The sequence below is a fragment of the Bos indicus genome, chromosome 12 (assembly GCF_029378745.1).
Source record: "Bos indicus isolate NIAB-ARS_2022 breed Sahiwal x Tharparkar chromosome 12, NIAB-ARS_B.indTharparkar_mat_pri_1.0, whole genome shotgun sequence".
NCBI classification, from domain to species: domain Eukaryota; kingdom Metazoa; phylum Chordata; class Mammalia; order Artiodactyla; family Bovidae; genus Bos; species Bos indicus.
In genome coordinates, this window is record NC_091771.1 from 33,415,632 (window position 1) to 33,427,708 (window position 12,077).

Sequence of the window (12,077 nt, forward strand, 5' to 3'; positions counted from 1 at the left end):
AATGCTCCTGATGTAAGTCGGGCAGAGTGTGTGAGCACCGAGGGGTCTAGGCTATGTGATGAAATTTGCAGGGGCCACTCTGGGTCAGGGCAGAAGATGAGACCACAAATAATGTGAGAAGAACTCTTTCTCAGTTATGGACAGGGGCCCACGATACTGGAAAACACTGTATCAGCACCTCAATTACTAGCAATGCACAGATGGGAAGTAAGCAAACTTTCAGTTAATCTAGAAGATTGATCCTGGTTGTTTTGCTCGACAGTGATTATCCACAGGTGCAGAGTTTAGGATTATATAATCAGAGCCACACTTATGGCAGAGCATCTACAGAGGCAGTGAGGAAAGCCATGCCTCCTCCCCAGAAGGCTTTCTGTTGTGGGGGAGCGGGACTAGAAAACTAGATTCCTGTTCTGAGGAGAAGCAGGGACAAGAAGTGTCTCAAGCCTGTGGACACAGTGTAGCTGTAAGGGTATCAGATATGAAATAACTTATAGTGATGCTAAAGGTTGATGTGATGTGAGGGCTGCTATGTGGCTGGCTAAAGGCTTTCCATGGTGATTTAACTTAATCCTCGCCAACTTTCTGATACATGTGCTTTCTTATCATCATTTTACAGAGACGGACACTGAGGCTGGGAGTGGTCTGGGGCTTAGTCTGCACGGCATAAGCTGGTGGCAAAGCCCCCAGGTGGAGCCTCTGGCCATGGGCAATGCTGCCATGGTGATGGTGCCCTGGGCTAATGGTCACCAGCCAGACAGTGGATGGAAGTGTGGCTCTAGCAGACAAGTCTGTGGGCCGCTGGTCTTTCTCTCCCTGGAGGGGTTAAGCAGACAACATTCACCAGGCTGACTCACCCGTCCACTACCACCATCTTGATTTATTATGAAATCAAGATGTCATCCCAGTGTCATCCCAGTCAAACTTGACTCCAGCCCTTCCTTAAACTATGATATTATCTGGAGTTCACTGACTTCCTGGCCCCTGGTTCTCAACCCACTGGGATTGGGTTTCCAGAACTCTCCAACCACGGGAAACTCTATTCCTATAAAGGAATACTGTGCTGTGTTTAGTCGCTCAGTTGTGTCCAACTCTTTGTGACCCCATGGACTGTAGGCCACCAGGCTCCTCTGTCCATGGGATTCTCCAGGCAAGAATACTGGAGTGGGTTGCCATGCCCTCCTCCAGGGGATCTTCCCAACCCAGGGATCGAACCCAGGTTTCCGGCATTGCAGGCAGATTCTTTACTAGCTGAGCTACCAGTGAACTCCATAAAGGAATACTACTCAGCAATAAAAAAGAATAAACTCCTGACACTCTCAACAATGTGGATGAATCCCAAATGCATTATGCTGCAAGGAGAAGCCAGCATGACCACACACCATGCAGTTACATGCGTAGGACATTCTAAGAAAGGTACAACTATAGCATCGGAAACCAGATCAGTCATTTCCAGGGACTGGGTGTGGGGGTAGGAGCTGATACAAAGGGAGCTGGGGGAGCTTTGGGTAATGATGACACTGTTCTATATCCGAGAGTGGCAATGCATTTGTTAAGATTCACAGAACTGTATGCTAAAAAGTATTAATTTTGTGCATGTAAATTACACCTTATGAAATAGGAGAATGGCATACCTTACTAATAAATACTTTCAAAGGAATAAGGGAAACTAATTAGGTGAAGCTAATGAGGAGGTAACAGCTTCTAATTAATAGCCCATGTTACGAAAAAGCAATTTTCAAATTGACAAGTGTCCCACAACAGATTATCAGAACAACATGCAGCTTAGTTAAGGAGCAATGATAAACTTAATCCAATGATCCCCAGATAAAAGAGGCCAATATTTAATCAATATTCTTTTAATGGCATGCTTTGGAGGTACTGGCAGCATCTGATTGCACTCATCTACTTTGTCTCTCCTCGTTTGAAAGATCAGGCAAGAAAATATATACATTACTCTTGAGCTTTCTTGAAACAGTCTATTGGGTCTGCCAGGACCTTGGAAATAAGAAGGAAAGGGCACCTGTTGGAAAACCAATACAGGGGCTCAAATGAGCTGTCAGAATCCAGCAGAGATTAACTACCACTTAAGGGTACAGGCCTTTACTGGAGGGAAGATGAGTTTCTAATGTGGTGCTTATTAATAGGAATGATTTCAACTAAAAGTCAAAGCCAGAAAACTCTCAAGTACAAGAAAAAGAAAGATGAATTGCATTACCATAAGTAATTACATTTTACTTGCCTATAAAAGATATTTTAAAACTATGAGCCATGCTACCATACGACCCAGCAATCTCACTCCTGGGCATATATCCAAAAAAGTTGAAAACTCTAATTCAAAAAGATACATGCACCCCAATGTTCATAGCAGCACCATTCACAATAGTCAAGCCACGGAAGCAAGTTAAACATTTATGGATAAAGAAGATCTGATATATATAAACACGCACACACACACACCAAGAATGAAATATTAGCCATAAAAAAGAATGCAATAATACCGTTTGCAGCCACATGGATGGACCTAGGGATTATCATACTAGGTGAAGTCAGGAGAAAGACAAATATCATATGCTATCACTTCTACATGGAATCTTAAAAATATACTACAAACTTATTTACAAAACAGAAGTAGACTCACAGATGCAAAACAAATTTATGGTTATGAAAGTGGAAAGGGGATGGATAAACTAGGAGTTTGGATTAACAAACACACACTACTACATATAAAGTAAACAACAAGGACCTACTATATAGCACAGGGAACTATGTTCAATATCTTGTAACCTCTAATGGAAAAGACTTTTCTGCCATTGGAGTCACACATCATCAATCAATACCCTCTGTCTGTTACTGTTACCGCCCCCTTGTTGCTGCCGACTTTGTTGTCTACAAAAGGCGCCTTCTGTTCTCACTCTGTATCTTCTGGATCTATAATCAAATTCTCCATTTTTTAGAAAAATTTTTTAAAAAATTAGTTTTTGGCTGTTCTGTGTGGGAGGTGGGATCTTCATCCCCAGCTAAGGACTGAATCCATGTCCCCTGCAGTAAAAGCATGAAGTCTTAACCACTAGACCACTAGGGTAGTCCTGAATCCTCCATTCTTGATCTTGGACCTTCCACCATACCTGCTCAGCCCAGTGCCCCCCAGTGTACAGAGATGAACAGGGACAGGTAGGAATCACAATGGATTTGTGCCGAGACATTATCTCAAAATTAACTGTAAAAATGAAAGGAAACCACTTTCACCACTACTATTCAACATAGTTTTGGAAGTTTTGGCCATAGCAATCAGAGCAGAAAAAGAAATAAAAGGAATCCAAATTGGAAAAGAAGAAGTAAAACTCTCACTGTTTGCAGATGACACGATCCTCTATGTAGAAAACCCTAAAGACTCCACCAGAAAATTACTAGAGCTAATCAATGAATATAGTAAAGTTGCAGGATATAAAATCAACACACAGAAATCCCTTGCATTCCTATACACTAATAATGAGAAAATAAAAAAAGAAATTAAGGAAACTATTTCATTCACCATTGCAACGAAAAGAATAAAATACTTAGGAATATATCTACCTAAAGAAACTAAAGACCTATATATAGAAAACTATAAAACAATGGTGAAAGAAATCAAAGAGGACACTAATAGATGGAGAAATATACCATGCTCATGGGTTGGAAGAATCAATATAGTGAAAATGAGTATACTACCCAAAGCAATCTATAGATTCAATGCAATCCCTATCAATCTACCAATGGTATTTTTCACAGAGCTAGAACAAATAATTTCACAGTTTGTATGGAAATACAAAAAACCTCGAATAGCCAAGCAATCCTGAGAAAGAAGAATGGAACTAGAGGAATCAACCTGCCTGACTTCAGGCTCTACTACAAAGCCACAGTCATCAAGACAGTATGGTACTGGCACAAAGACAGAAATATAAATCAATGGAACAAAATAGAAAGCCCAGAGATAAACCCACACACCTATGGATACCTTATCTTTGACAAAGGAGGCAAGAATATACAATGGAGAAAAGACAATCTCTTTAACAAGTGGTGCTGGGAAAACTGGTCAACCACTTGTGAAAGAATGAAACTAGAACACTTTCTAACACCATACACAAAAATAAACTCAAAACAGATTAAAGATCTAAACATAAGACCAGAAATTATAAAACTCCTAGAGGAGAACATAGGCAAAACACTCTCCGACATACATCACAGCAGGATCCTCTATGACCCACCTCCCAGAATATTGGAAATAAAAGCAAAAATAAACAAATGGGACCTAATCAAAATCAAAAGCTTCTGCACAACAAAAGAAACTATAAGCAAGGTGAAAGACAGCCTTCACAATGGGAGAAAATAATAGCAAATGAAGCAACTGACAAACAACTAATCTCAAAAATATACAAGCAACTCCTACAGCTCAATTCCAGAAAAATAAATGACCCAATAAAAAAATAGGCCAAAGAACTAAATAGACATTTCTCCAAAGAAGACATACAGATGGCTAACAAACACATGAAAAGATGCTCAACATCACTCATCAGAGAAATGCAAATCAAAACCACAATGAGGTACCATTTCACGCCAGTCAGAATGGCTGCGATCCAAAAGTCTATAAGCAATAAATGCTGGAGAGGGTGTGGAGAAAAGGGAACCCTCTTACACTGTTGGTGGGAATGCAGACTAGTATAGCCACTATGGAGAACAGTGTGGAGATTCCTTAAAAAACTGGAAATAGAACTGCCATATGATCCAGCAATCCCACTGCTGGGCATACACACTGAGGAAACCAGAATTGAAAGAGACACATGTACCCCAATGTTCATTGCAGCACTGTTTATAATAGCCAGGACATGGAAGCAACCTAGATGTCCATCAGCAGATGAATGGATAAGAAAGCTATGGTACGTATACACAATGGAGTATTACTCAGCCATTAAAAAGAATACATTTGAATCAGTTCTAATGAGGTGGATGAAACTGGAGCCTATTATACAGAGTGAAGTAAGCCAGAAAGAAAAACACCAATACAGTATACTAACACATATATATGGAATTTAGAAAGATGGTAACGATAACCGTGTATGTGAGATAGCAAAAGAGACACAGATGTATAGAACAGTCTTTTGGACTCTGTGGGAGAGGGTGAGGGTGGGATGATTTGGAAGAATGGCATTGAAACATGTATAATATCATATATGAAATGAATTGCCAGTCCAGGTTCGATGCATGATACAGGATGCTCAGGGCTGGTGCACTGGGATGACCCAGAGGAATGGTAGGGAGGGAGGTGGGAGGGGGGTTCACGATGGGGAACACGTGTACACCCGTGGCAGATTCATGTTGATGTATGGCAAAACTGATACAATATTGTAAAGTAATTAGCCTCCAATTAAAATGAATAAATTTATATTTTAAAAAAATGAAAGGAAACCTGGTTTCAACAGTTTTAGGAAATCCAGTCTCTACTGGCAGAAGAAAGGAGAGGAGAAAATGCATTTCAGGAGAGAAAATCAAACAGAGGAAAATGGCAAGAAAAAACAGTAGATGAAAAACCTAACTGGTAAAATCAACTTCCTGAGAGTGAAAAGTCTATTTGAGAGTTTCAGCTGAAATAGAAGTTAGTTTGAGTAGGAAAGTGTGTGTGCTCATGTGCTCAGTCATGTCTGATTCTTTGTGACCCCATGGACTGTACCTGCCAGACTTCTCTGTCCATGGCAAGAATACTGGAGTGGTTTGTCATTTCCTTCTCCAGGGGATCTTCCCAACCCAGAGATCGAAACCACGTCTCGTCTCCTGCATTGGCAGGTGGATTGTTTACTACTGAGTCACCTGGGAAGCCCGTAAAGTGTGTAAAGAATGCAATCAAAATTATACTTCACTCTCAAAAGATGAGATAAAACACACTGTAAAATGAATTAACTGTCTAATACTTGGAGGGGATATTTCTCCATGTGAAAATTCCACCAGGAAAGATTTAAGGTTAGACCAGAAAGGCATTTCCTAAAAGGCAAGACACACAGGACAAAGTGCAAACCTTCTCTTCTAAAAACAAAAACAAAACAAACAAAAAAGAAAACCAAAAAGCCTGACCGTTTCCTAGAGGCTGGCCTCTACTGAAACCCGTTCAGCTGAGTGTGTGTTTACTGGGTGCTGGTCACTCATTGTGCTTGGACGTCCCCACCGATCTGGTGGATAGAGAAGCACCCAGTACTGCCCTGTGTGGAGCTGTCTCTGGAAGCAGGAGGCCTTCTGGAAGGGAAGCGAGTTGGAACCGGTGAGCTTTAATGCAGACCAGACCTGATGAGCTGGACACTTTGCTGGGTTTGGGTGTTTTGTTTTGTTTTTCCTTTTTTGGCCCAAGTACCAGGTGGTGGGGAAATGTGGTCACCTGGAATAATGTATACCGTAGAGCTCTCGAAGTCTTTTTTTGTTTTTGGACTTGCGCCTCTTTTTTTTTTTTTTTTTTGTAATTCCAGGGAGGCTTAAACATTTTATGGAGTTAGAGACTCAATTTTTATAACAGCCATGGCTGAATACTTTTTTCTTCCAGAACGCTGAATCTTTATAACGATCCTCTTAGGTAAAGCAGCTGCGAAAACATCATTAAAAAAGCATATATTGTCACCTGTAAAAAGCAGTAAGAGTCTATTTTTATAAAGTTCAAAGTGCTCAGGTATCTGGTGGGGGGATCCCTCCAGATTGCTAACACTTCTCTGGCTTGGTGACTGCTCCTTTCCCTTTCTCCTCCCCTCGCCTTCTGCTAACACACTCCCAGCTCTAAGGACCAGCAGAGACCAACTAGGCTTTGAGAGGCTGGCCCTGAGCCCACGTCTAACTAGTTCTGCAGCCGCCTTCCCACTGAAACATAAAATCCCAACAAAATGCACTTTTACCCTATTGTTTACTTGTATTATTTCTCTACAGAGCTGGAATAAACAGGGCATGGGATGGGAACAGCAGGTGTGGGCTCCCCCTGGTACATGGGTCTAACCATCCCCTCCAGCCCCTCCTCATCCTTCAGGTGTTGACTTGTTTCATCCTAGAACCTGGAGGCTGCCACCCTTCCTGGATGTGAAGCATGCCTTCTGACAGATCTCATTGCAACTTCTTCCTGGAAGTCGTCTGAATGGTGGGTGCTCTTCTTTGTGTCCCCTCGCTTGACTCCAAGAGCCAGGGCTCTGTCTTGTTCATCTGGATCACGTGTGTGCATGCTAAGTCGATTCAGTCGTGTCCAACTCTTTGTGACCCTATGAACTGTAGACTACCAGGCTCCTCTGTCCATGGGATTCTCCAGGCAAGAATACTGGAGTGGGTTGCTGTGCCCTCCTCCAGGGGATCTTCCCAACCCAGCGATCAAACCTGTGTGTCTTACATCTACTTGCGTTTGCAGGAGGGTTCTTTACCACAACCCCAAAATGCAATAGTTTAAATCTCTATTTCTCATTTGGTGATAATATTTCCAGACCACTAGGCTAATATGCATCCCATTTTCTGGCCTGTATCCCATACCAATTTAATGACCCCAAGAAAACATTAAAATTCTTATATATGGTGCCAAAAATAAGTAGGCACTCACTCTGAGTGGTATAAAAATTCCCATTTTTTTTCCACCTTGATATCTATGTGTCATGGTTATTCTCTGTATTAGGAACCACCAACTGCTCACCATCATGATGGCCAGGATTCATGCCCCAGGTTAAAACTACAGAAGTACATTAAAGGTCTCGGCTTACCATCTGCCTGCCACATTGACAGACACATTTTCTGAAGCTGCTTTAACTGTGGAACATGCCTATTTCAGAATGAAAAACGAATCCCAGCCTCCAAGAGCAACAAAGCTCCTGTCTGGTTTTTAGGCCCCTCCTCTGGCCACTCCGGTGGCCACCCATGCCCTCCTTGTTTCTGCTAATTCAAGGCACACTCCCCTCCAACTGGCTAATAGGGGTCCCACCTGCTTGGCCAGCTTGTGAAGCCACCCTTCTCCCAAGTCAGCCCCATGACAAGGTTTCTCCTTCTGAGAAGTATGGTCCATCTGGTCACAGCCATTAAACTCAGCATCTGCTTAGTTTTAGTACAAAACTACGTGTAAAGTTTGTCTTTCAAGCCTTCAATAAGCTGATGTGCATTTTTTTGGTTCCCCCTCAATGTGACTAAAGCAGCCAAATGTTTGTGACATTCTTTAACATTTTAGCAAAAAATTGTGGCAAAATTCACATAAAGCTCACCGTCTTAACCATTTCCAAGTGTGTAGTTCAGTGACATTAGTATATACATTCACACATGTGTGCTCAGTCGTGCATGTCCGACTCTTTGCGACCCTATGGACTGTAGCCCTCCAGGCTCCTCTGTCCATGGGATTCTCCAGGCAAGAACACTGGAGTAGGTTGCCATTTCCTCCTCCAGGGGATCTTCCCAACCCAAGGATCAAACCCACGTCTCGTCTCTTGCATTGGCAGGCGGGTTCTTTACCATTGTGCCACCATATACATTCACACTGCTTTGCAACCATTATCATCGTCCATCCACAGGACTCTCTGTAACATTTTTGTTTGTCATCATCTGTGAGAGGCAGACAGAAAACTGCCAGCTAGTTTCTAATGATAAAAATCCCATTTTAATTCATGGAAATGTACACCAAGAAATGGTATATCCTACGGTGTATTAATCATACTTTAAAACAGTGATGTCTGCCCATTCAAGCATCTCTAATGCAGGCAGGATGGGCTTTCTGAAACATACACCTGAGCAGTCCCACTGCCTGGCACAGAATTTGGAGCATGGGTGCTCCAAATTGTTGGCAATGAATGAGTGAATGAATTCAACAAGTCTCTTCAAACTTGTCAAGGGTTCCTGTGTCTAACACCTTTATTGGTAATTTAAGTCATGTAATGAACCTTCTCGGTAGCTTCCCTGGTGGCTCAGTGGTAAAGAATCTACCTGCAGTGCAGGAGACATGGGTTTGATCCTTGGGTTGGGAAGATCCCCTGGAGAAGGAAATGGCAACCCACTCCAATATTCTTGCGTGGAAACTCCAATGGACAGAGGAGCCTAGAGGGTTACAGTCCATGGGGTCACAAAGAATGATTCTCCTACTAATGGCTAATACGTGTGTATACACGCATGATACCTTTGTACTGAGACCTTCTTTAGTTGGCAAATTATTTCAAGTTTGTATTTTTAAGTGACAGTTACATGTATCACAGGGCATCTGAGATGAGAATATCCTGGCTATTGCAAAGAGTTTCTTCTTGAGTTACAACAAAACCATTTAAGAAAAACACACAATATATTTAATTTATTCTCCCATAAGTAATTAACTACAAGGTTACCTTTAGAACGCCAAACTTTTGATTGCAAATGAACAAATCAAATTATAACCATCTTTGATCTTTCAGCTCAAAATACACTAAAACAGCATGCACGTAGCACTTTCCTATGTTTGAATTATGTTTGAAGTGCATGCACTGGTGCCATGAGGGTTATGTAGCAATGGCAGACACAGTCTGAGTCAGTGCTCTGTCTGGGCTCAGGAAGGATTTCGTTTCCTATTTTAAAATGAAGATCCCCCAGCCATACCAAGGAGAAAATTGGGCATAGAGCAGTGGAGACATTGTATTTTATATAGAATGTTTTAAAAGCCTGATTATGCAAGACTGTTTAACCCCTGCTGCTCAGCCACAATAGCCAATATTAATGTAAGGAACTTGCCTGGCACGTTCAGAGTTGAAAGTCTGCCAAACAGAATTTTTCAGACAGACTGAAATTGTACTCGTCTCAGAGTCAGCTCACTTGAAGCTTTTTTTTTTTTAAAAGGAAAAAGCCAAGATAGTAGGTGTCAATGACTAAGAAGGGCCCCCAAGGAAGCTCTGGAAAGCTCCAGGGTTGGGGCTTCATAGGGACGGTTCTGATAAGAAGTCTAGACTATCTGTAATGTGCTGATCATGAGGAAAACCAGATTATTGAGCAAGCTTCTGAAGCCAGCAGCTTCAAGAGATGAGCGAGCACGTGAGACACACTGACACGTGGGAAGTTGCCGACACCAGGGCCTCAGTGCTCCTCGCCCCAGACCACAGCGCCAATCATCTGTGACCCCGAGTGACACTCAGGAGTGACTCCTGTTACGGATGCAGAAAAGGCTGTGGGGAGGGGCCTGGCAAACATCTTTAAGCACCGAAAGGGAACTGTAAGAATGCGGACAGAAAGAAGACAGAAACCACAGCATCTATGATGGGTAACATCTGAAAGCTCTTACTCAGAGAGGGAGGAGTTGAACACGGCAGCACCAGACGAGCAGACGAGGCAAGTGGGCTGCCCTTGGTGGGGGTAAGAAAAACATATCCCTTCTTCTAGGTTTTCCTATGTTTCGGCCGCTTTGACCGGGCAGCCTTGTGCAGTGAACAACCTGTGCAACTTGGGGAAATTACTTGGTAGGAGTTTAGCTACAGAAAGTGAAAATGAAGTCCCTCAGTTGTGTCCGACTCTTAGCGACCCCATGGACTGCAGCCTACCAGGCTCCTCCATCCATGGGATTTTCCAGGTGAGAGTACTGGAGTGGGGTGCCATTGCCTTCTCCAAACTGGCTACAGAGGGAGGGATGCAAACCTCTAGGTGTGAGCTGACTCTTCAACAGGAAGGAGCAGATGATTTGGTCAAGAAACGGTTAACCGCAGTTCCACTAGCAAACCCCGTGTCCCATGATCTGAGCTGAGCCTTTTCAGGGACCACATCAGAAACAGTCGATCTATGCCTCGGTTATTATTTCTGCCAAGAGTGGAGAAACCAGACACAAAATAACCCGCACCACACACAATGACCACTGCTTCCCTATTTCCCCAGAGTGACTGCCTGTTGCCTCTTTCCTAAACACGTCTGGAAATCTCTTAGTCGTGATGGCCACACCTTTACACTAGAGCTGCTCCAAAGGAGGAGGAACGAGGTGGCTGGTGCTCCCATCGGGGCGGAACTTGAAGTGTCTTTTCCACTCGTCCCTGCGCCAGCACCTCCGCCCCGCTGGTCCCTCCAACCAGCATGTGTACTTCACTTACAACCGAAGCCGCGTCTTGAAAAACACGCTGGCGACTCAATGCGTTCATTGAGACATTTTTAATTACGTTCCTGGCTTCCTCCCCACTCAATCCCACATCCTCCCGGCTAAAGCGGCAGCATCCACATGTCCCAGAAGCAAGAACTAAAAGCTCAGGAAGACTGCAGAGCCCGTGAGACATCCAGCAAGAAACCCTTCCATTCAGTGAAGAAAAACCAGACTGGGTTGCCTAGGAACGTTTCAGCACCCACCACGCCAGGTGCCAACGTCTGCTGCCAGGCTCTGGCCACTGGGGGGTGGGGGAGGGTGTGAGTGACAGCAGGAGGGACATGCAGAGGAGAGGGCCTTGCCCTGTCCCTCTGTCCATCAGGGAGAGGAGGGCATGTGCTGTGGAGAAGGCAGCCGTGGACGTCTGACTTTTGCTCCAGCAAAACTAGATCTGGAAGGGATCCCCAGCTTCAAAGAGGCTGAGTAGGTGTCGCAGGTCTCCACACGTCAGGGGAGCATCTTTTAAGTTTTCCATGAACAAAACCCTTCCTTGAAGTCACCTAATGTCCCTCTGATAAGGACCCTCCTCCTGAAGGAAGGGGCCAGCCCTGCTCACCTCAATGATGTAGAGCACCACGTTCTTGTAGAAACAGTACAAGATGCACTTGGTCACCCGGTTGTAGCTCCAGGCGCCGTGAACCAGCAGGAGCTTCTCCAAGTAGGAAAACTGAAAAAGGAAAGAAAGAGGGTCTGGAATGTCCTATGGAGAAGAAGACGGGCAAGGGAGTGGAGGAACCCAGGTTCTGCTGGTGTCCAAGAACACCACTCGCTTTAGAGGCAGAGCTTTCGGGCCAGGTGAGAAGGACTAAGATCTCCTCTTTAAGCTACAGAGTTATGATTTTCCCCAGTTACACAGCTAGACTTCAAATTGCTGTCTTGTGAAATTCTATGTACCCTAATGCTTTTAGGATATTAATTATTAAAAGGTGGTGACCAATCAGAATTGGAAGAAAAGAGCAGGGCAATCAGATGC

At 43.6% G+C, this 12,077-nt stretch overlaps 1 protein-coding gene across 2 annotated transcripts in view; it reads right to left on the minus strand.

Moving 5' to 3' along the window:
* Positions 1–12,077, minus strand: part of LOC109567044 (phospholipid-transporting ATPase IB) — a 495,212-nt gene that overhangs the window by 205,122 nt on the left and 278,013 nt on the right. For both annotated transcript variants that reach the window (XM_070800266.1, XM_070800264.1), the window contains one exon: positions 11,661–11,771. In XM_070800266.1, coding sequence (XP_070656367.1) covers positions 11,661–11,771 — 111 coding nt within the window. The remainder of the gene's footprint in view (positions 1–11,660; positions 11,772–12,077) is intronic.